Below are 26,653 nucleotides of genomic sequence, written 5' to 3'. Positions count from 1 at the left end.
AAAACAATCATATTCATGCACCAACTAACAAACTGTCATGTAAATGTCATATAGAGCGACTACCGATAGTCAACTGTATTAATAGCATTACTCGTGTAAAAAATGTGTAACAAATTCTTTTTTGATCAAACACGGGTCATTAATAAAAATAAACGCCAATAGTCTCTTATCATTATCTTTCAATGATAATTAAATACAATTACAAGGGAAATTTACAAATAGAGCATCTATATAAGGTGTATTTACGTGTTACATATCGTATTTTTTTTTAAATTTATACTTTTGCATATTATATTTTTATAATATTGAAATAAATTTAACCTTTTTTAAAAGTTTATAAAATTTGTCATTGTAAATGTTTAAAAAGACCAAAATACCTATATCGACAATTTGAAGTTAAATAGACCAAAAAATCACAAATTTGTCATTTACAATTTATCTTCCTCTTCCTTTTTCTTTTTTTCTTTTTTAAGGTTTGGCCCGCCTAAAATAAATAAATAAATAAATTGACTTTATTGGACACCGGCCCAGACTACTGGCCTGTTACTGTATTTAAATGTGGAGGGACTTGATCTAAAGAGAAAGATGATATCGAGGACCAAAACATAACTGAGCTAAAAGTTGAACGATGCAATTGCAAGGTCAAAATATGGATTTACCTTCTGCAATTTGGTTGTACCGTGCGATCACGATCTTAGTTATCATGTGATCGCATGGTACAAAATACAGGCAAGAAAGCAATTAGCTCGCATTTTAACCTAACTGGGGAAGCCAAATTGAATATTAGAAGGTGAGAAAGAGTTACAACGCATCAAACATAAAAACTTGAAATATTTTTGCTCGGATTTGATGATCAAAAGCAAGAAAATATGAAAATAACTGATGACTCAATTGAAGAAATTTATGGGAGGCAAAATTGTTTTCGTATCTCATCTTTGCAATTATATTTTTCAGGTGATGAATAATCAAAATTTTGTTATTTTTGTATACTTAGCATGTTAGGCTAAATCTATTTAGTGTTAGAATGATGATGTAAACCGTTAATTGATCGTTTTTAATTCAAAGACTTCTTTTAAGTAGAATTTGTGTTCATTGATTGATACCATGTTTATAATGTTATTTCAGTCCTTGATCACTATTTAAATAATGTATGTCTTGTTTGATTTTCGGGAGGTTCAAAATTGGTTAATTCCTATTCCTATTCCGTTTTATTTAAATAATTGTCATTTCCTACTGTTCAAAACACGGCCCCCCTTTTTTGGGAAATGATTGTGATTGTTTTTGTGGTGATTTTTTAGGTGGTTTCGTGGTAATTTTCAAGGCGTTTTTGTGGTGATTTTGAAGGGATAGTGCTTATGGTGTTGGTGGTGGTCACATGTTCATAGAATTTGTCCTTGTTCGACGGGGATTAAAATCAAATTTATAGTTGATTTGATCAAAGTTGATGAAATATGTGGTTGAAAAGATATGGAACTCATGAAATATGTGGTTAAAATTGATTATTGACTTTGATTTTGATTAAAATCTTAATTTTAATAGATAAAAAACAAGGTTTATATGTCAAATGTTGTGTTGATATTTTTTGGTGGTGCCAATAATGGTGATGGGTCACATGTCACATGTACTAGGTCACAGATTATTGTGCATTGGTCACATATAAAATATTCATAGGATAGATCAAACATAATTGGTCACATATCATCCTTGAATGTCACAAGTCACATGTTATATTGTATATGTCACAGATTAATGGTTATCGTGTGTGAGTCACATATCAATGTCCATAAGGCGCAAGTCACTAGAGTATGTGATGGATCAATTAAAATTGGTCATAGATCAATGTCTATAGAGTCTTAGGTCACATGTAACATGTCATATGTCAAAGTGTATAGGTCATAGATAAAAAATTCAAGAGATCTGCTCACATACCGTTGATATCTCGAACTTCAATTCTTTGAATTGTTCATAAATTCAATTAACCATATTTTGATGATGAGAATTGAAGTTATTTGCTCCGGTAAGTACTCTATAACTTACACCAAGAACTGTTTTTCAATTTCTAACTTTAAAAATAGATTTAAGTTACACAAACACTGCTCACTCGCAACAATGCTTAGTCAATGTTCTCCAACGGCCACTATGCTTCTGCCTCTATCTCCACTACCCGAGTCTACAATGCTCAGTCATCGTTGAGCGACGACCAGTTCGCTACTAAAAAGTCGTCATCGATCACTGTAGATTCTATCTTCATTTCGATGAAGTTATTTAGATGCAATGTAACTACGCGGATGGATGTTGACGGTTGAATGCCGACAATGGATAGATGCTAGGGATTGTACGAGGGAATGGCAGCAAACTGGTGCACGAGAGTGAGTGGAAGTGGGGGTGGGAGGAGGAGGAGGGATTTGGTAGGTAAGTAGATTAATTTAATTTAATAGTATTATTATTTATAATTAAAAATATTGAATTAACACCTATGATTAAAACCAATACTATGATTAAAACTATGATTAAGGGACCAAATGGATACATAGGTGTTCAGTGACCTCTGTGATCGCAACTATGAAACTTTAGATAGCAATCCCAACTTTGTTACATTGTGTGTTCACGCCCAATACTACGGTGAAATTGCAAGGCAGTTCCCGACGTTAAGTTCAGATCCCAATAGTCCTATTTATGACTAAAATTTTGAATCATAAACTCACACGCTCATTCAAAGCTTTGTACAAGCTTATTACAAAACACATGCAAACCCATTTTAATATATCTATTTCTCATATTGAAAACGAAGAAGAAAAAGGAGAATCAAATGAGAAAAAATAAGAAGTGACTGAAAGGATTCAATATTCGAGATTATTTTTTATCTTCTTTTCAATTATTCAATTTCGGATAATGTTGAATCAATTATTTTGTGTTCTTGTAATTAATTTGATATGTGGCTAATTGTATAGATGTTAGAATAACGTTAAACCTTACTTTTGAAGGTTTGATATTTAATCCCGAATTTTGACATTAAAACATGTGTTTGGTTTTGAATAATTATTAGTACTTAATATTTTTCAATTAATGAGCTACTAGTTGAATTGTCTTGAAGATACATTTTATTTCTTTTATTTCTGCTAGATATTAGAAAATATAATTTGTATTATGATTTTTTTGTAAAAATGTTATGGGTAGAACTAGATTTGAACCCGATTTGAGTTTGATTCTAATAATTACTTAAACTTGAATATTTCATTTCTAAAATACTTGAAAAATAGTAATATTTCCACATCGATCCGCACGTTCCCCAAGCCTATTTCATACTACCTTCAGTTACTAACCAAACTTTACAACATGCAAAGAATATGTCAGCTCTCGACATTTTATAGCCCACAATTTTTAGAATTAAGCTTTGTCACCAGATGAATTTGACATCTTTGTTGACTGAACATATGTAAAAAAATAATTGAATGATATAGTTGATTATTTTTTAAATAGTCTAATAAAATTTTACCACCAAACGTTTCTGTCATCCATAATGTCATCTAAGATGTTAGTGAAGCATGGTTGTAATTTTCAAGTAAGGAGTTTCAAGAACTAAGTTAGAGGACAAGTTTTCAATAAGAGCGGCGTGTTATTTCATTCGAGGCCGTGTTTCAACAAGTAAAACTACTGTGAAAAAATGGTATTTCTCAATACACTCTAAAAAGAGTGCCACTTTTGTCAATTGAGGTTTCGACTCATTTGGGAAACTTTGCCTAATTGGCACTTGACTATTGGATACATGATACTCACTTGGATTGTGCTAGTTGAGACCTGTTTTGGACCATTGGATTAAGCCAATGGCTGAGATCGTCCCTTGGGATGTGACCGTCCAATTAACCCAAAAGTCTCGTGACTTTTGGGGTCATTCCAGATTCTTCCTTCTCTCTCTCTTTGGCGTCTCTCTCTGCTTCTTCGAGTTTTTCTTTTGAATTTGAAAAATCTTTCTCTTAATGTATAGTTTCTGCGATCTGGTTATGGAGTTTATGTTTTGGATTAATGATCTACCTGAGAGAGAGGTTGATCTTGTACTGTAAAACTCCTAAACATTTGGTTGATTTCGTGCTTGTGTGTTTCACGAGATCTTTAGATCGGTGACTGAAACTGTAGGATCTGAGTGGTTCTTGATGTACTCTTGCTCCCTTGGAAGGTGCCATAGTGGAACGGGCTGTCACTGAGCCCCCCAGATTAGGCCTATTCACGGCTGAACTGAGTCAACAACTTGGTGTTCTTGTGTTATTTTTCTGTTTTCATTTGTGTGTTATCGTTTTTACTGCAAGTTTATTTTACAAATCAACCGAAATTCTTCACAAATTGGTATCAGAGCCTTCTGGCTTCTAGGTTCGGTTCGGTATACTCTGTATAAATCCATGTTGGGTTATTTTTTAGGTTTTTGAATAGTGTAGATCGATTTTTCAGATCTACACAAAAGGCGGTTCGGTTATTCTTTTTCTCTCGATATTTCTTTTTTGGCAATTATAGTCACTGATTCATTTGATTTTCCTTGGAAGGTGACATTGGAAGGTGGTTCGAGTTAACTGGCTGGGTTTATTGAATACTTTATATGTATAAAACAGACACTGCAAAAATCTGCTATGATCTGACCATTATTCCTTTGGACCTGGTTTTCCACGGGTTAATCATGATATAGTTTATTTCATGATGCATGTTGTTCTTGATCTAGTTAACTGAAAATAATATACTAGTTATCTATTTACTAACTTGTGATCTAGTTATAAAACCTGTCTTGCATCTTTGAGATATCTGACTGAAGTTTTTTAAATATATCTGTTTGTTTTTTATATATAAATATACTGTCAAATATCTATTGTACTTAACTCAATCTTTGAAAAGTTGTTACTGAATATTTTTTTTTTGGGTTTCTTGAAACTGTCTACTATTGGTTTTCTTGAAACTGCTTGATACAAAATCTTTCAAAAACCTTTTCTGCTGTATCCATGAGTAAGGTCCACCCTTTTACAGAATCTGTAATGGGTTCGAAGGTCGAATTGCCCCAATTCGATGGAAAGGGGGACTACTCTATATGGAAGCAGAAAATGAGGGCCATTTTGGTCCAACAGAAGGTTGCAAAAGCCCTCGATGATCCTGCAACTATCTCTGATGAGTTAAAAGGAAAACCTAACGAAATTGAAGAAATGAATGAGATTGCCTATAGTTCAATAATCATGCATTTATCTGATAATGTGGTTAGACAAGTTGATGACTCTAAAACTGCAGGAATTTTGTGGACTGCCTTGGATGGTTTGTTCTTAAGCAAAACCCTACCTAACAAGATATATTTGTTAGAAAAACCATTTAGTTTTAAAATGGATCCAGGAAAGGATTTGGAAGTCAATTTGAGTGACTTCAGTATTATAGTTAAGAGTTTAGCACATAATGATAAAAAATTTGAAGATGAGGACTTGGCTGTTATTCTTTTAAATTTACTGCCTGAATCTTACAAAGATGTTAAGAATGCCATAAAATATGCTAGGGACACACTTACACAATCGATTGTAATAGATACATTAAGATTAAGAGAGTTAGAAGTTAGGAAAGAAAACAAAACCAACTATAGAGAAGAGAGCCTATTTGTAAGGGAAAGAACTGAAAAGAAGGAATTTAATTTTCAAAACAAGAAATTTAAGGGGAGATCTAAAAGCATATCTAAATCTAAAGATAGAAGTAATAAGAAGTGTTATAATTGTGGGAAGTTGGGATACTTTAAGAGGGACTGCTTTGACTAGAAAAGAAAATTAAAAGATCAGAATAATGCAGCCATAGTGTCAGAATTAGATAGCCTGCATGTATTAAATGTGTCAACTGAAAACTCTATTAGAGACTGGATTCTGGATACAGGATGTACCTTTCATATGTGTCCTGAAAAAACATGGTTTTATAACTATAAAGAAATGAACCAGGAAAGGTGTATATGGGTGATAATAATTCCCAAACTGTAATTGACACAGGTGATATTGCCATAAAAATGTATGATGGCACTGTCAGAACTTTAAGAAATGTGAGATATGTCCCAAATTTGAAAAGGAACCTTATTTCACTAGGGATACTTGAAGATGAGCGATATACCTTCAAATCTGATAATAAAAACCTGAAAATTATGAAGGGCTCTTTAGTTGTAATGAAAGGACCTAAAAGGAATGGGTTATATTATCTAGAGGGAGAAACAGTTATATCACCTGATTCAAATGCTTTAACTGTTAATGAAAACAAATCTAGTCTTTGGCACAATAGAATGGGACACATTCGAAATAAAGGGCTAAAATCTTTAAATAATCAAAAATTACTTGGAAAAGATGACATTGAGCCAGTGAACTTTTGTGAGACTTGTGTTTTGGTAAGTCTCGCAAGGTTAGTTTTGAATCTAGCTCATACAGAACTAATAGGCCCTTGGATTATGTGCATGCTGATCTTTGAGGCCCAGAAAAACACTCCACTTTTGGTGGAAGTAAATACTTCTTATCACTTGTAGATGACTACTCTAGGAAGGTTTGGATTTATCCCTTAAAGGCTAAATCTGAAACCTTCCAAAAGTTTAGAACGTGGCTGAACATTGTTGAAAATCAATTAGAGAAGAAATTGAAAACCCTAAGAACTGATAATGGGCTGGAGTTCTGTAATATAGAATTTGATAATTTCTGTAAACAGAAAGGAATATTAAGGCATAGGATTGTGAAATACACACCTCAGCAAAATGGGGGTAGCTGAGAGAATGAACAGGACTATAATGAATAAAGTAAGATGCATGCTTATTAGTTTTGGTCTGGCTAAAGGGTTTTGGGCTGAAGCTGCTTGTACATCAACTTACTTGATTAATAGGTTCCTTTCCAGTAGTATAGGGTTTAAGACCCCACAAGAATTGTGGACATGAAAAACCCCAAATCTAACTCATATTAGGGTTTTTGGATGTGCAGTATATGCACATCAATCTGAAGGAAAGTTGGAACCTAGAGCCATCAAATGTGTGATGCTAGGATATCCAGAAGGTGTTAAAGGCTACAAATTGTGGGTTTTGGGTGTTCTAGGCATTAAGATTATCAATAGTAGAGATGTAATCTTTAATGAATCAGAAATGCCATGCCTAAAATAAAATTCTAAAGGAACAAATGAATCTGTAAATAATCAGACTGTTCAGAGTGAGGTGAAGTTAACTAAATTTAACCCATCTCAACCTGGAGATGATGAAAATAAGTTGTACATCACCAGGTTGAACAAGTTACTGAACCTGTAGAGCCTGATGAGCCCCGGAATGGGGCTGAATCTGAAGAACCTGATCATATTACTGAAAGACTGAGGTTCAAGACTATCAATTAACTAGGGATAGGGTAAGAAGACAACCTAGACCCAATCCTACATATGAACTATTAAATATGACAGACTTTGCCTTAGTCTCTAGAGAAGAAATAGAACAAGCTGAACTAACTTCTTATGACGAAGCTATTCATGGGAAAAATTCTGAAAATTGGTTGCAGACCATGAAAGAAGAAATGCTATCCCTGAATGAAAATAAAACATGGAATCTTGTTAAAAAACCTAAGGATCATAGGATAGTACAGTGTAAATGGGTTTACAAGCTTAAAGAGGGTAATGACTCAAATGACCCTGTTAGGTTTAAGGCTAGACTAGTGGTAAAAGGGTATACTCAGATAGATGGAGTTGATTACAATGAGATATTCTCACCTGTAATCAAATATAAAACCATAAGGTTGATATTGGCCATGGTTGCTCAATATAATTGGGAATTTCAGCAACTTGACATAAAAACTGCATTCTTACATGGGGAATTGGAAGATGATATCTTCATGGGTCAGCCTCAAGGTTTTGAGGTTAAAAACAAAACTGAATATATTTGCAAATTGGAAAAATCACTATATGGGTTGAAACAGAGCCCCAGACAGTGGTATAAAAGGTTTGATGCATATGTGTTAAAGATTGGGTTTAAAAGAAGTGAATTTGACGCTTGCTTATACTATAACAATATGAAAAGTGGGAGGGGAGAATTTACTTACTACTTTACGTAGAGGATATGCTTCTGGCCAGTCCTGATAAGTCTCAAATTTCTAGATTAAAGAATATTTTAAAATCTGAATTTGATATGAAGGACCTAGGATATGCTAGAAAAATTCTAGAGATGGTTATAAAAAGAATCAGATCTGAAAACAAGTTAACCATCACACAAAAAGCATACCTAAATAAAGTTGTGACCAAATTTGGTATGAAAGATAGTAAAACGGTTAATGTACCCCTAGCTGCCCACATGAACCTATCTAAAACTCACTCCCCTAAATATGAAGAAGAGATGAAGGAAATGGAAAATATACCCTATGCAAATGCCATAGGTTCTGTAATGTTTTCAATGATAACAACTAGACCAGACCTGGCTTATGCAATCAGTTTCCTAAGTAGATTTATGTCCAATCTTGGCAAGCCTCATTGGGTTGGGATGAAATGGTTACTTAGGTATATTGTTGGTACATTAAATCTGGGATTAGTGTATGAGAAAATATCTGAAAATTTAACTTTAAAAGGCTATGTTGATGCTGATTTTGCTGGTGACAAAGACAGTAGAAAATCTACTACAGCTTATTTCTTTACCCTTGGGGAAAATTGCATAACTTGGAAATCACAATTGCAAACATTGGTTACATTGTCTAGCACTGAAGCTGAGTATGTAGCCATAACTGAAGCTGTGAAAGAATGTACTTGGTTAATGGAGATTTTAAATGAACTGAATTTTATGAACGATACTCCTATTTTATACACTGATAGTCAGAGTGCTCTACTACTTAGTAAAAATCCTGTCTATCATGAAAGATCGAAACACATCGAGGTGAAGTATCATTTTATAAGAGAAAAATTATCTTTAGGTGAAGTTAAATTGATTAAAGTTCATACTGATAGAAATCCTTCTAATATGAGGACCAAAGTGTTACCTGTAAGTAAGTTTAAAACATGTTTATCCTTACTTCATATTGACACAAGTTAATTTTCTTTTGCAGGTACTAGGGCGATGATGATGGACAATTGTTCCATTGCACTTTCAGCAACCAGAGAGCGAGTGTTATTGAGAATCAAGGTGAAGAATGTGAAAAAATGGTGTTTCTCAAAACACTCTAAAAAGAGTGCTACTTTTGTCAATTGAGGTTTTCGGCTCATTTGGGAAACTCTGCCTAATTGACACTTGACTATTGGATACATGATACTCACTTGGATTGTGCTAGTTGAGACCTGTTTTGGACCATTGGATTAAACCAACGGCTGAGATCATCCCTTGGGATGTGACCGTCCAATTAACCCAAAAGTCTCGTGACTTTTGGGGTCATTCTAGATTCTTCCTTCTCTCTCTCTTTGGCGTCCCTCTCTGCTTCTTCGAGTTTTTCTTTTGAATTTGAAAAATCTTTCTCTTAATGTATAGTTTCTACGATCTAGTTATGGAATTTATGTTTTGGGTTAATGATCAGGCCTGAGAGAGTAGCTGATCTTGTACTGTAAAACTCCTAAACATTTGGTTGATTTCGTACTTATGTGTTTCACGAGATCTTTAGATCGGTGACTGAAACTGTAGGATCCGAGTGGTTCTTGATGTACTCTTACTCTCTTGGAAGGTCGATTGTGCCATATTGGAATGCGTTGTCCCTAAGCCCCCCAGGTTAGGCCTATTCACGGCTGAACTGGATCAACAACTTGGTGTTCTTGTGTTATTTTTCTGTTTTCATTTGTGTGTTGTCGTTTTTACTGCAAGTTTATTTTACAAATCAACCGAAATTCTTCACAACTACTTTATTCTTTCACGCGGAAAACAAAGTTCATCAAAGATGCATAACCTCAATAGCAAATGTTAGAAGGAAACTCACCTCCATGCTCTGCAATGTTTCATTTGTTATTTTCAAAAAACATCTTGAGATATATACACAAACAAGCAAATATTTACATATCTAAAACTTCTTGTTGAGAAACACAAGCTATATTGCTCTTCTGCTAGCATATTTGTCCAGGTAGTGTTCCTATGCAACTTCAAAGTCTGTTTCTTCGATTATAGATATAAGATTTTGCAAAGTACAAGTAGGCAGCGAACACAAAAGAACTAAGCCCGGCCAGTAGCCAATAGAAGTAGTCGAGATGAGCCCGATTAAGGTTGTCTGAAAACCAACCATCTCGACCCGGGCCACTGGTGGCTTTCTCCACCACAGAGATAAGAAAGCTGCTCAAGAAGCTACCTATGCCACAAATATACTGAGGTATAGAGCAAGACCAATACTCCTCAGCTCTCTAGGAACCTGGTCATAGAAGAATTCTTGGAGCCCGATCAAGGTAAATACATCTGCAATTCCGTAAAGCAAGTACTGAGGTAGCAGCCACCATACACTCATTGGCACGGTTGCATTTGGCAGGTCCACGAGTCCATATTCGACAGCAGTTTTTAGACGTTCCATCTCAACCAAAGCAGCAATTACTATAGAAAGAAAAGATAAAAGTATTCCAGTTCCGATTCGTTGAAGCATTGTTATGCCAGCGGGTTTCCCAGTAATTGATCTTGCAATTGGAACCAAAATACAGTCGTAGATTGGAATAAAGACGACGACACCAACGCTCACAAAAGATTGAAATGAAGCAGCTGGTATTTGTAAGCTAGACGTGATATGGCGATCCATTGTAACTCCTTGCTTGGTGAATAAAGTCGCAGATTGTGAATACACAATTGCATATCCTAAACACGTAATCCATATTGGAATAAGTCTAAGAACTGCCTTTGCCTCTTCAATCTCGGTGATACTACCAACTTTTCCATCATCCATCAAACCATTTGGTGCAAGCAATGCTTTATTAAGAAACCTGTCACAAACTAAAAATACTTCAATGAAATGGAATTAGCTTGATGTTGAATGGTGAAGACCACTACTCATTAGTAGTGGAGCCTAATGATGATTATGAGCTTCACATTCAAGTCTTCAGAATGGTTTTTTTCAAGATCGGTGAATGCAGAGTTATGGAAATTTTGTCAAGGCATTTATGTAAATTGTGCACTGGCATGGGAAAAAGCAATGGCCAATTTCAGAATTCATCCTTTTTACAATTTGCATATATGGGCCAAACACGTGTGTATAAATAAAGTAGGCAGAAACAAAGAGTAAAGCTTCTGCAGAGAGTTGGACTTGAGAGCAAGTTTGAAACTCCGGACAGTGCAATGGATAAAAATTTAGTTTCATTTTCTTACTAAACGTTGTTAAGCATCGCATAATAAATTTTACCGAAGAAGCCATGTGTAAAAAAGCTAGTCAAGAGGCATTTTGTCCTTCAAATTATGGAAAGTAAAAATACATACATAAAATTGTAGTGGACTTACTTGAACTGTTGAGAGCCTTGATAAGGAGGAATACCGTGAGCATCCTCTTCCTTGGATATTTCTGCATGAGTAGTCCGCCAATTTTTAGCCGCATTTTGGAACACCTGACCGATTCTCACAAACGGGCTTCTTTCTTCACTCTATAAGCGAAATCGGTATGTCGTAGTTCCAAGGAAAAATATAATTAGGGCAATGCACATGCCAATGCACGGGATGCCAAAGCCAAGACCCCAACCTAGGTTGTCTTGAATGTAATTCAAAACATAGAGAGACACTATAACACCTATATTCATGAAACAACACCACCAATTGAAGAAGGAGCTTTTGTCTTTACATTCTTTCAGGTTTTGCTCATCAAACTGGTCAGCTCCAAAAGCTTGAAGACAAGGTTTATGCCCACCTTGTGCTAATGCAAATAAATATAATGAGAAGAAGAAGCAAATAATTTGAAAAGGTGGTGGAGAGCATGTAGTAATTTGGCAGTTGGAAGTTTTGAATGAATAAGCAGCAGCAGATACGGACATAATGCCAAGTGCCTGAGATTATAACAATCAAAAGAACATGATTAGCGTCTCCTTGAAGAATAGCAGTTCCAAGAACATCATGCCTGAAAAAATAAATAAATAAATAAATACTGCGTTAATGAAGTAAGAGACAGAACTGCTCCAAATCAGTCACAAAATCGAAGTCCTCGGCCATATTTGTTGCGACGATAATATAATTTCCTAGAACATTTTATATTGGGAAGAAAAAAGTCATTTTCTCAAGCCCCTTTTTGTGAATATTCTTACTTTTCCAAAACAAAACTTCTATTTTGAATGAGCACTGGATGCCCAAGAGGAAAGAGGAAATTTATTTTAACATACAGAAAACTTCTATAACTAACAGAGCATATATAACAAGCTCAACCAAGTAAAAACATTTAAGGCAAAACATGCAAAATACTTCCAGTTTAAAGTGCCAAAACCAAAAAAGTCAGAACATATAATTTGATAACCGTCACCGGAAAAATTCAACCATTTCACTCAATCTGATCACATCTTTTGGTGCAACTGAAGGAGGCATAACCACTTCTAAAAGCTCTGTAGCTTGATATATAATTCCAATGAAATATCTTAAATAAGTCTATCATACTAATAATTGTAAAGCTGGAAATAGAAAACATATATTGTCAAATAATTATGCCATTTTTCGTGGAAAACTTTTTGAACTGACCAGGATATAAAGCCCAGTGGCAATAATAATGGTCCTGTATCGACCAAGAAAGGAGTCCGCCACAAAAGCTCCCAAAAGCGGCGTAAGCATGGCCGTTCCAGTCCACACATTCACATTTGCCGCTGCTGTTGCATTTGATTGGCCCAATGGACCCGTCAAATAGCTTATCAAATTTGACAGTATTCCATAATATGCACTCCTCTCAGCCACTTCAACACCTAATGAATAGAACAAAATAAATAAAGAAACAATTTAAAAAACACTAATTGTATCTCAAGTTTCTAATCTAAGGCAAATAACTAGGTTGTGGGACTATGATCACTTAGGCACCCAAATTGATTGCTACAAAAAATTCTATTTTGCTGTGTGAAATTGGGGTAGGATTAGGTGAATGCCAATACCAATGAGATAGAAAGCTGACTTCCAACACCCAGATCGGGAACGGGAAACAGGGCGGTCTTTGAAGTCGACGGAGCCATGAACGAGGTCATTGTTTAACAGTGGAGCTGCAGCTCCAGCAGCCGAAGAAATCGGGATAGCGTCATCTCTGGAGCTCAACAGCTAAAACAGGACATTATTCTGATTACATTAAAAGCACAACAAGTTCAATAGAATTCGTTCAATAAATATTGATTTGATTCAGATGAAACGCATGCCGTTCTTATTCGTCTGCTTCAGTTGTGCAAATCTTTCAAACAGTATAAGTCATGACTCATGAGGCCCCATCAATGGAGTATTTTATAGCTTTTCTTTATAGGAGACTGTTCTTCCTACTAATCATCTTCTCCACCACCACCCTTTCCCACCCCAACCCAATACCACTTCAACGCCACCACTGCCGGAGACGTTTCTAAACCCACCAATTTAAATCAACCAATCATCCAAGAAAGTCAGCACACATATCTTATTCAATCCAATCCTTGTTCTAGTTTCTGAGCATACAACATTGAATTAAAAGCTTTGTACTTGCGATAGATTATTATAATTTTACCAACAATTACAGCTCAAAATTTCAGAGTGTTGTCTCAAAAAATAAAGAAAATTCCAGTTTTGCATATTGGAAACAGCCTGAAACATCATCTGCGAAGTTATAATCACAGTCAAAAAATTCAGTTTTGCTTCTTGTTTGAAACATCATCACAGCCTTGCATATTTGTAGAGAGGAAATTCCTCAAAAAGGACAAATTTAGAGAGGAAGAGAGAGAGAAAGCACCGTTGATTGCACTGAATCATCGACATATATGTCTCTGTGCCGGGGATATGTTTCTGTGTGTCTGTACATTTTTATGAAGGGTTGTTTATTGCTTTTGTTGGATTCATTTGGTGAAACTATCGACTGAGGTTACAGAGATGGTGGCTGTGGCGGAGACCGCCGGCTATTGGTTTTAGGGGTGTTGGGAGTGGTGGCGGAGCTTCGGGGTGATCGGGCTTGCTAGAGAAGGTGCACGTGTGCGGAGTTTTGAAGTGATGTTACAGCATAATGATATTAGACAGCATTATTCTTAAACTTTGGAAAAATTAAACGGTTAATTTGCACAAGATACCTCTGTAGTTTGCATGCATTAGATTAATAGTCTCTCTCATTTCAATTATGACATTCTTGTCCTCAATTCAAACTTGTCTTAAAAAAAACATCCTTTGTGTCTAAGATTGTATTTAGGCCCGTTTGATTCACATTTTTCTAAAAATAAAAATGAAAAATATAACTATTACGAGACCATGCAAGAGGTAAAAAATCAAATATAGTGACTTAATGTGATAGATAATGGTCACATTTTTTTTTTTACCAAAGAATGGTCACATTTTTTTTTTTTACCAAAGAATGGAAATCAAACGGGGGTTTAATTTCCTTTCGAACTTTAATTTGCGTTTCATAATGTTTTATTGAGTTTTATGCTGCAAATGATTAGATATTATGAATGGAAGTGGGAAATTTAGCATTGATCAAAAGTGTGCTTCCATTGTGGGGTGGTTGGAGGTGGGGTGCTTTGGAGGAGATGAACAATCACAATTTTTTTTCTCCTTTTGGTTTTTATTTATTTGTTAATTATTTTATTTAATAAATATAAAAATTCAATTTCAACCTATTTAAATTTGGTCAAAATATGGTCAAATTAATTTTTTTGGGTTGACTAAAGAAATTCACCCATTGTACTTCAGCTGCAACCAAGATGAAAGGTTTGGGACTATGGGTGCAAAAATTATAGGTTTGGGTATAATTTGCAGTAATTTGAAAGGTTTGAGACCCTAATTGCAATTCTTCCTCCTTTAAAATCATATTAGGTTAACAATTTGCTTTAAATTAAGCCCCTAGATTCTTTAATTTTTTTTCTTACATAATTATTTTGATAATTTATATGCAGCTTGTTTGGGAGTAATTTTTTGACCCAAAAAATTAATTTTTAATCGTTATTTCACTATTTTAGTCGTCATATTTGACTTCTTCTATCACAGGTGGACTCCAATTTTCTCCTAACGATCAAAAAATCAATTCTCAAAATTAATTCCAAACAGGCTCATGATCCTTGGCCGCATATGGTATGAGCCCATCAAATAAGGGGAAATTGTCTAAAACCCCACATTTGAATTCAATTTTAAAAAAATGGTAATAGTAATTTTAAAAAATAAAAATAAAAACTCAAGTATATCCAACCCCTCCCACCCTATCCCACCCTACCCACACCATACCAAATCACACACATCTATAATAACCCCATATTCTCATTGGAAAAGTCTGCATGTACATAATTATTATACATAATATTGTTCATAATGTGATGTGACAATTATTCGGTTGTTGATATAAAAGTGTGAGATTTAAATTAAATGTTGGATCCAGTGCCACATGTAATTATGGACACTATTATGTAGACAATTATGTACATGTAATGCCACATGTAATTATGGACACTATTATGTAGACAATTATGTACATGTAACACTTTCCATTCTCATTTGTCTTGGTATATTCTAGATTCTTCACCCCACTACCAAGCATCCATATTCTTCAAAAACTTAGATTTGTACCCACCCGACCACCATTTTCTCAATCCCACCATTTTTAATCATTTTGTCAAGGATGAATTGAAACAACAAACAAAAAAAACTTTCGTTTTGCTAAATTACAGTAGCTCAGCTTGATTTGTGTTGAGGTGGATGCAGAGGTGGTGATGGCGATTGTAGATTTGAGGCATGGTGGAGGCCCCTTTTGAAGTAGATTTGAAAGTTGCTGGAGGTGGTGGAATGAGGCGGTGAATTTGAAGTGGTGACGATGATTTGGGTGAGGTTGAGTGAGAGTGAATAGTGTTTGTGACCAGTTAATTGGGTAATTTATAAGTATAACTTTGTGACATATAATGTATAATTTGTGACTAAATATACTATTGTAACTCATAAATTGTGTTTTATGTGGCTGTGACCTTGTATTTTTATGACTAGTATTGTGATATAAATTGTAATTGTAATTGGGACCTAATTATTTAAAATATAAAAACAATATTTTATGAGATGACACAAAATGTGACCATCTGATTTTTGAAAAAGTCTATAAATTTGTCATTTTTGAAGTTGTATTTTGAAACCTTTTATAGTTATGTATTTTAATTTTTTTCCATTCCAAAAAATGCCAAATAATATTAGTGGTGTATATCGTTATACCAATATAACTCAATAGAAGGGAAAACCGAAAAGTATAAACTATTACTATTTACTGGAGTTTTAGTTATTTTTTATTTGATTTAGCAATGAATCAACTAAATTAATGAAAAAGAATCCATTTTAAATTTCTTGAGAATTAAATTTGATTTGTTAAAATAATTATAATATTCGACTATGATTGAATCGTGTACTTAAATTTTAAGCACCGATCATTATCGCTCAAACTTAAATGGTGTAAAGCCGACATATACATATACTAGAAAGTGCAAGGTAGCCCCTTAGGGCTGTAAAACCTTGATTAGTGCGGGACCCATCATGTGAGGGGCTGTGTGTCTTGTGTATAGCAAGCACAGCTCTTTCATTTATAAAAAAAAAAGTTGAACCCTAACTTTAAGGGTCCTTCACTGCCTCGCTCCTAAAGCATTGTGAGAGAAGTTAATCGCCGGATGTGTCCCAACAGGTCAGGAAATAAGAGTTGTCTGTACACTGGTGCTCACAAAGAATCTCAATCCATATTTCAAGAATCGAATTCTCATACTGCGGCTGCCAACAATGCTAAGTATACCTCACACTTGTCCTTTGTACCACTAGGATATATCCGGGGGGCAAAGCCCTTTCATTTATAACCGTTATCTTACCTCGATTAGTTCATGTTAGGGCTGGGCAAATCTCCCGAACCGAACCGACCCGACCGAACCGAACCCGAACCAAACCGATCCGAACCCGACGGTTCTTGTCAAATTAAATACCCGAACGGGTATCTGAATTGAGAACCGACGGGTACGGTTCGGTTCTCGGTTCTAGACCAAGAACCGAAGAACCGAATAAGAACCGAATCTTTCTAATTTTTTTTATATTGAGTAAATCAAATTATTTTAATTTTAATTTTTTCTAAACAAATTAACAAATTAATGATTTCTAAATCCAAATTTTTGGCCCAATAATTTGTTTCATTTCTAATTTTTTAATTTTTGGCCTAATTACCCATTTTATTGTTTCATTTCTTAGCCAAACAAGATCAAATCCACTAAATAACCCTAAACACCTACAATAAAGTGCATAACGTTGTCTTGACTCTCGCACTCACTCTTGCAGTCTATCTAATATTCCAAAACTTATACAATCGTCGGCCGACACTCTAACCTCCGATCGAAGCCGTGACTTTCCCCGACTGAAGCTTTGATCGTAGCGATCATTTGAACAAGGTAGTTTACTAATCTCTGACATTCCAAAACTATTGAATGTATCATTAGTCGTATTTATATAACGTTGTTATAAATGTTAAAAAATTTAATTATAGTACAGAACCGAACGGAACCGATCCGAACCGAACCGAATGGAACCGAACCCGAACGGTTCTATAATTATATTTGGACCCGACGGTTTCATTTACTAGATACCCGAAAAGTTTGGTTCGGTTCGGTTCTAAAGAGAACCGAACCGAACCGACCCGCGCCCACCCCTAGTTCATGTACTTGGTGACAAGGATGGATCCAATACACTTGGCGAGCCGGCACGGTCTCCTGTGCTATTTCCATAAGAACCATTGAATTCCATCTCTAGCAACATCCGCAGAATGTGAATTGTGAGGATATGAAGGGAAAGGAAATGAAGATTTGGTTTGGGCATTTTTCTTTTGAAGTATTTTTATTTTTATTTTTTTTATTTTAAACATTAGGATTTAGGCCCATTGCCCAAAATCCAAATACCCATTGATTCCATTGTCAATTAGATTTGAGGCTGTGAATCTTGACATTTGCAATTTCCAAACACTTTCCGTGATCTCCGCCGTGGACGGAATTTGTGAGTCTTGTAACCTGTCGTCAACTGTTGTAAACTTTTGTCACTAAGTTTTAGTATGTGAGTGCTACACTTGGATTGTAACATTTGCCTGAGATGGATGGTAATTTGACGCTTACATTAACCGCATTTTTCTTTACACCAAGTTACTGACTTCTTTCTTTCTTATATGTTAAACAATTTTCGGCATCTACTCTTTCTGTTTATATCAAGCTATCATTTAACTTGAGTATTTAATTGACAATACCTCTTACTTGTGGTCAATGGCATCACGAATTTTGATTGCTAAATGTTATGCTTCAAATTTTGGCGATTGACTTGGATATCAAAATGAATGATTCGTGGATGCTTATGATCTAGCTTCTATGAAAATGTTCGATGTTCAATATTGACTTATGTATGGTTTATGATTTAGCATGTAAAAATTGCGGTCGTTGATGATCAATGGTCAACAATCGACGACTGCCATAGTTCGTCAACAATCTTGAATCTGTCCCTGCTTGGTAATGACTTGTTTCACTATCAGTTATCATCTTTAATGTGGATTTGCCATGGATAAATAGGCTAATAAATTCGAATGTTTTTCTAAGTGCGCAAATTTCTTAGCAAATCAAACCCTTATTATGTAAAAAATAAAAATAAATAAACATTTTCTTGCCCTAAATTGTTGAATGGGAAATTGGTATGGAATTGTGTGAATATGTGATTATCATTATCTTATCTAAAAGTTTAAACTATAAGTGTACAATTTTTAATAAACGAGACGCCACAAGAGTATCATCAAGTTAACATCTAAAAGTTAATGCTTCTAAAGAAGACTACATGTACGTATTTAGATTATTATCTTCAAGGATAAAAAATATCCAGCCACCATATCAGGATCAAAACGTGCAAAAACAAACAAAAAATATGTGAAATATATCAAAACGCTCTAAAATGTATCAAAATATGCGAAATGTACCAAAATGCACAAAAAAATATACCAAAATGTGCGAAATATTACAAAATGTAGCAAAATGGATGAAATACATCATACTTGCCAAAAAAATTCATCAAAATGAATCAAAATATATAAAATGTACCATAACTCTCCAAAACACACCTTAACTTGTCAAAAATGGACCAAAGTGTAGGAAATGTTCCAAAATTTGTTAAATGCACAAAAGATGTACCAAAACGCTATAAATGTAACAAAAGGCTCCAAAATGTATCATAATGCACGAGATGTCTAAAAATACATGAGAGAGTTTAACTTTAAAAAGCAACAAAATGTATGTGTCAAAATATACCAAAATATGTGAAAATATCATAACGCTCCAAAGTGTATAAAAAAAATAAATAAATAAACAAAAATAAAACGTACGAAAGGTATAAAAATGCTCAAAAAATGTAACTAGAAAGTATGCCAAAATATATAGTAAGGCTAAAAAAATGTATCGAGATGTGCAAAATATGCCATAACTTGTCCGAAATGTACCAAAATATAAAAATGAACAAAATCATGTCGAAATGTAACTACGCGCAATATGTACTAAAATATATGAAATGTACCAAAATGCACCAAAATGTATGAAGATGTGCGAAATGTATCACAACTCACTAAAATATACCAAAAATGGATTAAATGTTCCAAAATGCTCTAAAATGTTCAAAATATGTGAAATTTATCAAAACGTGCAAAAATAAATAAAAATGTGAAAAATGTACCGAAACATTATAAAAAGTACCAAAATGCACGAGCCATGAAGAACGTGGTCTAGGAGTTGATTTTGGGCATCCAAATATTTATGGCTGAAGAGATTGGCTCAACAACCACCACGCTTTGACAAAAATGAGTATATACATATATATGTATATGTATAATAATTATTCTTTAAAAGTATGATTTTAGTATCTCAGGAAATTCGTGACGATATAAAAATGATTGAGGGACATAGATTAATTCGAATAATATTTGACTTTGTAAAGAGCTGAATGAAGCTTATGAACGAAACAAGAGGAGGTTTGTGTACGAGTAAAACTAGATAAATTGATTTCCTTAATAGTACCAAATACTCTATCTGGAGACAACATTTTCATTATTGTAAAGTCTAATCGAGGAGTTAAAGACTATTGATAGTTACCAAGTCAACATTACAACAAAACACGTCTATTAATTCTAAACAGATTTGCACCCTATAATTTTCAAGTTAGGATTTTGGGAACTAAATTTGCAGGTTTTCAATAAGATTAACGTGTTCTTTCATTCGAGTTCGTATTTTTAATAAAAATAATGTTATTTAGCACCACTGTAACACATGTAGCATTAAGTATTATTTAAATGAAATGTCAAATTAAATTAATCCCATAATTTCTCCCTTAGTTATACCTATCACATAATACCACATAAAATGGTTGGCGTTAGATAAATTATATCGAAATAACAATGTTTGATCGTTATACGTTCCTCACAGAAGACATGTTTTGACCACACACAACCGCTATAGTTTGTACCATAAGCAAGGGAGCTCAACTCTATAATTAGGCCCTCATTTGAGTCACATTATTGTAAAAATGAGAATGAAAAATATAGCTGTTATATGCTCCACACAAGGATAAAAAATAAATATAATGACTTGATATGATGGATAACAGTCATATTTTTCATTTTAATGAGAAAATAATAAGACTCAAACAGGGCCTAAATTGCAATTTTTCTTTTCTTTATTAAAAACAAATTTTAAGATGCATAATACAAGCGAGCAACATTTATTGATTTTAAACAACTACCTAAGGAATAAACAAGAAACTGTTAACTGAGTTTCTTCCACAATAGTGCTCTTCTACTAGCCATATTTAAACAACTACGCCTCTTCAAAGACTGTGTCTTCGATTATAGACATAAGATTTTGCAAAATACAAGTAGGCAACTAATAAAGCAGCACTAAGCCCAGCCAGTAGCCAATAGAAGTAGTCGAGATGAGCCCGATTAAGGTTGTCTGAAAACCAACCATCATGACCCGGGCCACTGGTGGCTTTCTCAACCACAGAAACAAGAAAGCTGCTCAAGAAGCTCCCTATGCCAAATATACTGAGGTATAGAGCAAGACCGATACTCCTCAGTTCTTTCGGAACCTGATCGTAGAAGAATTCTTGAAGCCCGATCAAGGTAAATACATCTGCTATTCCAAAAAGCAAATACTGAGGTAGCAGCCACCACACACTCATTGGCACGGTTGCCTTTGGCAGGTCCACAAGTCCATATTCGACAGCAGTTTTTAGGCGTTCCATCTCGACCAAAGCAGCAATTACCATGGAAAGAAAAGATAAAAGTATTCCAGTTCCGATTCGTTGAAGCATTGTTATGCCAGCAGGTCTCCCAGTAATTGATCTTGCAATTGGAACCAAAATACAGTCGTAGACTGGAATAAAGACGACAACACCAACACTCACAAAAGATTGAAATGAGGCAGCTGGTATTTGTAAGCTAGACGTGATATGGCGATCCATTGTAACTCCTTGCTTGGTGAATAAAGTCGCAGATTGTGAATACACAATTGCATATCCTAAACACGTAATCCATATTGGAACAAGCCTGAGAACTGCCTTTGCCTCCTCAATCTCAGTGATACTACTAACGTTCCCCTCTTCCATCGAACCATCAGGTGCAAGAAATGCTTTATTAAGAAACCTGTCACGAGCCGAAATATTGAGTATTGGAGCCTAATGATGATTATAGGCTCCACATTCAAAAGTCTTCAGAATGGTTTCTTGAAAAATTTGGTAAGCACATGGTTAAATGCAAATTTTGTCAAGGCATTTAATGCAAATATTGTAAGGGCATGGGAAAAGGCAATGGCTAAATTTCAGGTGCAAAATCTGTCTCTCAACAATTATGCTACACGAACATCAAGGATTTGACAAATAAAGTTACTTTGCCAGAAGGACTTGACGGGAAGCTTGACATAATTGTATGTAACAGTAAATGATTGGATGAAAAAGTTGACTATGTTTTAAATTGTCCAATAATAGAATGCTACGTGGCATCATGTCAAGCTTTATATCAACCTTGAGGTCATGTAGCATAATTGCGTCAAACAAGTTTCCTATTGTAATTAATTGAAGGGGCTCAAACACTTGTGTATAAATAGAGTAGCTTGGCTGATGAAAATTATTAGTGTGAAAGTGAGATGCAGAGAGGCAGAAACAAAGAGTTAAGCTTCTACAGAGAGTTAGACGAGAAAATTGAAGAGAAAAGGCCTCTGCATAGACTAGAAAATGCAGTCAGTAGAGTCTCGTATTCTTCTTTCTTTCGTTAATATGGTGAAAAAAATGATGTAACTCTGTCGATGTAGCACAATTGTTCAACCACATTAAATCCTTCTCTCTCGTACTTGCTCCTTTTTGTGTCTTCTATTTCTTCTCAACTTAAATAAATTATTTCACATCCCACTCAAATAAAGATGTAGAGATGAGTACCAGTGTGTTTTCTCCTTGTTCTATGTTAGAAGGTAATATTTTTACCCGTATTAGATTACGGAATTTTATACGTTAATATACCGTAATACTAATTAAGAAACAATACCAATAAACAATAGTGAACTTGGATAATGCAGAAACATAGACTATTGAATTTTATTGAAAGCACACTTATTGAAATTAATCTATAGAAACTTAAGGGCAAGTTTTGAATTCAGAACTGTACAATGCAATGGATAAAAATTTAGTTTCACCTCCTTCCTTAGTGTTTTTAGAATTACTGAATTTTACCAAAGAAGCCGTACCTTTATAAAAGCATGGTCAAGAGGCATTTTGTCCTTTGAAATATCAAAATAAGTAAGCAAAATTGTAGTCTACTTACCTGAAATGTTGAGAGCCTTGATAAGGCAGAATACCCTGAAAATCCTCTTCCTTCGATATTTCTGCTGAGGTAGTCCGCCAATTTCTAGCCGCATTTACGAATACCTGACCGATTCTCAAAAACGGGCTTTTTTCTTCGGTCCGTGTGCGAAATCGGTAAGTCATAGTTCCAAGCAAAAATATAATTAGGGCAAGGAACATAAGAATGCATGGGATTCCAAAGCCAAGTCCCCAACTTAGGTTGTCTTGAATGTAGTTCAAAACATAGAGAGACACTACAACACCTATATTCATGAAACAACACCACCAGTTGAAGAAGGAGCTTTTGGCTTTACATTCTTTCGGATTGTGCTCATCGAACTGGTCAGCTCCAAAAGCTTGAAGACAAGGTTTATGCCCACCTTGTGCTAGTGCAAATAAATACAATGAGAAGAAGAAGCAAATAACTTGAAACTGTGGCGGAGAGCATCCCGTGACATATGCCGCAGTAGTTTGGCAGTCTGAAGGAGTGGATGAATAAACAAAAGCAGATATGGACATGGTGCCTAGTGCCTGAGATCATAACAATTGAAGAACATGATTAGCATCTCCCTCAAGAGTAGCATTTTCAAGAATGTTATGTACTGGAGAAGTACTTTTCGTTAATGAACTGAGCGACAGAAATCCAGAAAATCAATCGCGAAATTGAAGTTCTTGACAGAAAAATTTTCTACTGTACGAAGTGGACATCTGCTGGAGAAGTGTAAAGATGAAAAATTTATGAATCGTATCATCTTTTGGTGCAACAGATCTATAATTCAAGTAATGCTATTCAAGATCCGCGACTGTAGTAGTCATTCTCCGTTAATTGCCTCAAATAACAAGCTGCCATAAATATCGCTAACTATAAGTAGCATTATTCAATATAATTTAAAAGCTGGAAATGGAAAACTTATTTTAACTCATAATTATAAGTCAATTTTCGAGTAAAACTTCTTGAACAGACCAGTATATAGAGGACAGTGGCGATTATAATGGTCCGGTATCGACCGATAAAGGAGTCCGCCACATAAGCACCCAGTAGCGGCGTAAGCATGGCCGTTCCAGTCCACAGGTTGACATTCGCCGCCGCTGTCGCGGTGGATTGGCCTAGCTGACCCGTCAAATAGCTTATCAAATTCGAAAGTATTCCATAGTACGCACATCTCTCAGCCACTTCAACACCTAACAAATCGAACACAAAAACCTTAATAAGCTGCTAATCAAAGGCAAACAACCTTAATAGTTTGTTACTAAATCCAATTTTACTGTGTGTAGAAATTACAAAACGTACCTATGATGAAGAAAGCTGACTTCCAACACCCGGACCGGGATCGATAAACAGGGCGGCCTTTGAAGTCGACGGAGCCACGGACGACGTCGTCGTCTAAGAGTGGAACTGAAGAGATGGGTACAGCCATATCTCGTGGAACTCAAAAATAATTGCAACAGACGAAACAGGGCATTATTATGATTTTTCTCTCTTTTTTAAGAATCCATTGTCGTTTATGGTACAGCTGATGATGTGACTCTTCAGCTATGCAAAAGCGTTCAATATTATTAAGAAATAAGAAATTAGACAAAATTCCGCAATAAACAGTAAAAATTTGCAGTCGCCATCAAAACAGAGACCCCACCAAGATAAACAGTAAAAATTTGCAGGAAAAGTGAAGCTTGAGTTTTGACACGTTTCCATATCCAACCCACCGTCATGACTTCTTTAGCAAATACTGAAGTAATTATTCTGGCACTTTCGATAAATTTCGCATAATTTGGATTCTTGATTTTGTGGCCAAAATGGATGGCCGATGGAAAGGCCATTGCCATGATTAGCACGAGGTGAGCCACAAATCTAAGATCTTTTGAAAAAATATTCATCAGTTACAAGTAAAAATTTAAAAAGGATGCTTAAGAAGAAAGGAAATAGAGATACTCTGCGGAGTGGGGCGCAGGCTTTTTCGTTTGGATTGAAAGTTCATTTTGATTTGTTGAATTTTTTTATTTTTTTCCTTTCTTTTATTCATTAAAACTTTTATAAAATAATAATATTCAGACTGAGAAGAATTGTTATTGAAACTATTAATTTATAGAATAGGTAATAATTTTATAATTTGTATTATAATTTACCATAATACATGTAAAAATTAAAATAATAATAATAATAAATGTAGTGAAATTCAAAGTTCAATCTATAAAAAATAAATAAATAAAATGCACACACATGCCTATATTAAAGAGAAAGCATTAATGTACATACATACATTGGATTAAAAGTTTAATATCTTGGAAGATTAATTGTTCAAGTTATTTCATGTACGCATGAAACATAATTTTTACAATAATTAGTTTTAACTTAACCTCCTGTTATTTCAAATTTCATACATTTTTCTATCATGGCGTCTTATTTGAAAGAAGTTAAAAAAATCTTCAAAATTTGATAAGAAAAAGATGTCAAAGTTGAACCAAAAGTTAGTGAAGATAAAGGAATCAATGGATTGCGTAAAACTATTTCAAGTTTGTGGTATAGAAATGTGCTAATATCAAGTACCTTTTAACCCATCCTAGTAAAAATTACTCAGTAATGGAAAATAATACCAAGAACTTATCTCGATGATAAAGAAATAGAGCTCGAAAACAAGTTAAAAGAGACAAAGGTCGCGAATTAGATTTATTAAACATACTCCGTGCAATCGTTTTTCACTAACTATTGTGTTTTAATCGTTGAGTGATTTTCCAAATTGAAAGGTGTGTTATAAAGTATGTCTTGAGTATTTTAAAATGGGGTCAAACACCTTTCTTAATGCTCAAGAATTGATCCGTGAACTCGCTCCCCGTGGCATAGCCTAGTGGTGCAAAGGATAAGAGTGAGATTATCTTACGCCTTACTGACAGCCACAGTGTGGAGGTTCGATTCCTGAAATATGGAATTGGACTCCTTGTAAGCGCAGTGTACAGGCGGCTCTTGTTCCCTAATCTATTGGGACACATCCTGCGATTTACCTCCCTCACAAAGTTTTAGAGGCGAGACGATGGGAGCCCTCAAAATTGGAGTTCAACCTTAAAGAATTGATCCTTGAACTGACTTGGTGAATAGACCAATCATAAAATTCTCTTTTCATTTTTTTGTGGGATGTTGGGTGTTCAAGCTGCACTAAACTTCATTGACTCGATGGCATTCCACACTTTATTGGACATGAATTTGTGGACCATCACCAATAGATTTTCTTACCTTCTTCATCATTTGCTTGGATTTAGAGAATTTCCCCACAACGCATATTCGGGAAAAAAAAATTTGCATTTAATTTAAATCTACATTTGAAATATAAATTTTGTTCGAGTTAGTATGTCTAATGAAATTTTAGAAATGTCTATTTTTCTCTGTGGAATTATCTTGACGAAGTCCCTTTGAATAAGAATTTTTTTAAGCATGCAAAATTTTACTCATATGGTACAATTTTTTAAGCAATCCACGATAGTATAGACGATGTTTTTATGGAAATTTGTATGATGGGTTGAATTTTCTCTGTTTTGCAATTTTAAATTTTTTTTTTTTTTTTTTTTTTTTTTTTATTTTTAATTTTTTTTTTTTTTTTTTTTTTTTTTACTGATTTTGTTATATTTATTTAACTAAGGTAAGATCATTTTAGTCTTTAAATAAAAAATCGTCCTTTTAAAATATTAATTGAATGAAAATAATTCAAATGGACAAAATGTGCCGGTTAAGTGAAAGGTTATAGA

The 26,653-nt window shown here is 34.6% G+C and overlaps 1 protein-coding gene and 1 pseudogene across 1 annotated transcript; both read right to left on the bottom strand.

Moving 5' to 3' along the window:
- Nucleotides 1-9,847: 9,847 nt before the first annotated feature.
- LOC111372248 lies at nucleotides 9,848-14,064 on the bottom strand (annotated as a pseudogene).
- Nucleotides 14,065-20,771: 6,707 nt separating this feature from the next.
- On the bottom strand, nucleotides 20,772-24,451 carry LOC111372246 (protein NRT1/ PTR FAMILY 5.10-like). Its single transcript, XM_022994490.1, has 4 exons — nucleotides 24,210-24,451; nucleotides 23,883-24,100; nucleotides 22,899-23,449; nucleotides 20,772-21,728 (listed from the first exon to the last, which is right to left on the bottom strand). Exons 1-4 carry the CDS (start codon nucleotides 24,334-24,336, stop codon nucleotides 20,912-20,914), a joined length of 1,713 nt encoding a protein of 570 aa, XP_022850258.1. The 5' UTR covers nucleotides 24,337-24,451; the 3' UTR covers nucleotides 20,772-20,911.
- Between the last annotated feature and the right edge of the window lie 2,202 nt (nucleotides 24,452-26,653).

This window comes from Olea europaea, chromosome 23 (assembly GCF_002742605.1).
Source record: "Olea europaea var. sylvestris chromosome 23, O_europaea_v1, whole genome shotgun sequence".
NCBI lineage: Eukaryota > Viridiplantae > Streptophyta > Magnoliopsida > Lamiales > Oleaceae > Olea > Olea europaea.
Note: the sequence above shows the minus strand (reverse complement) of the source record. Positions and strands in the feature narration are given on the sequence as shown.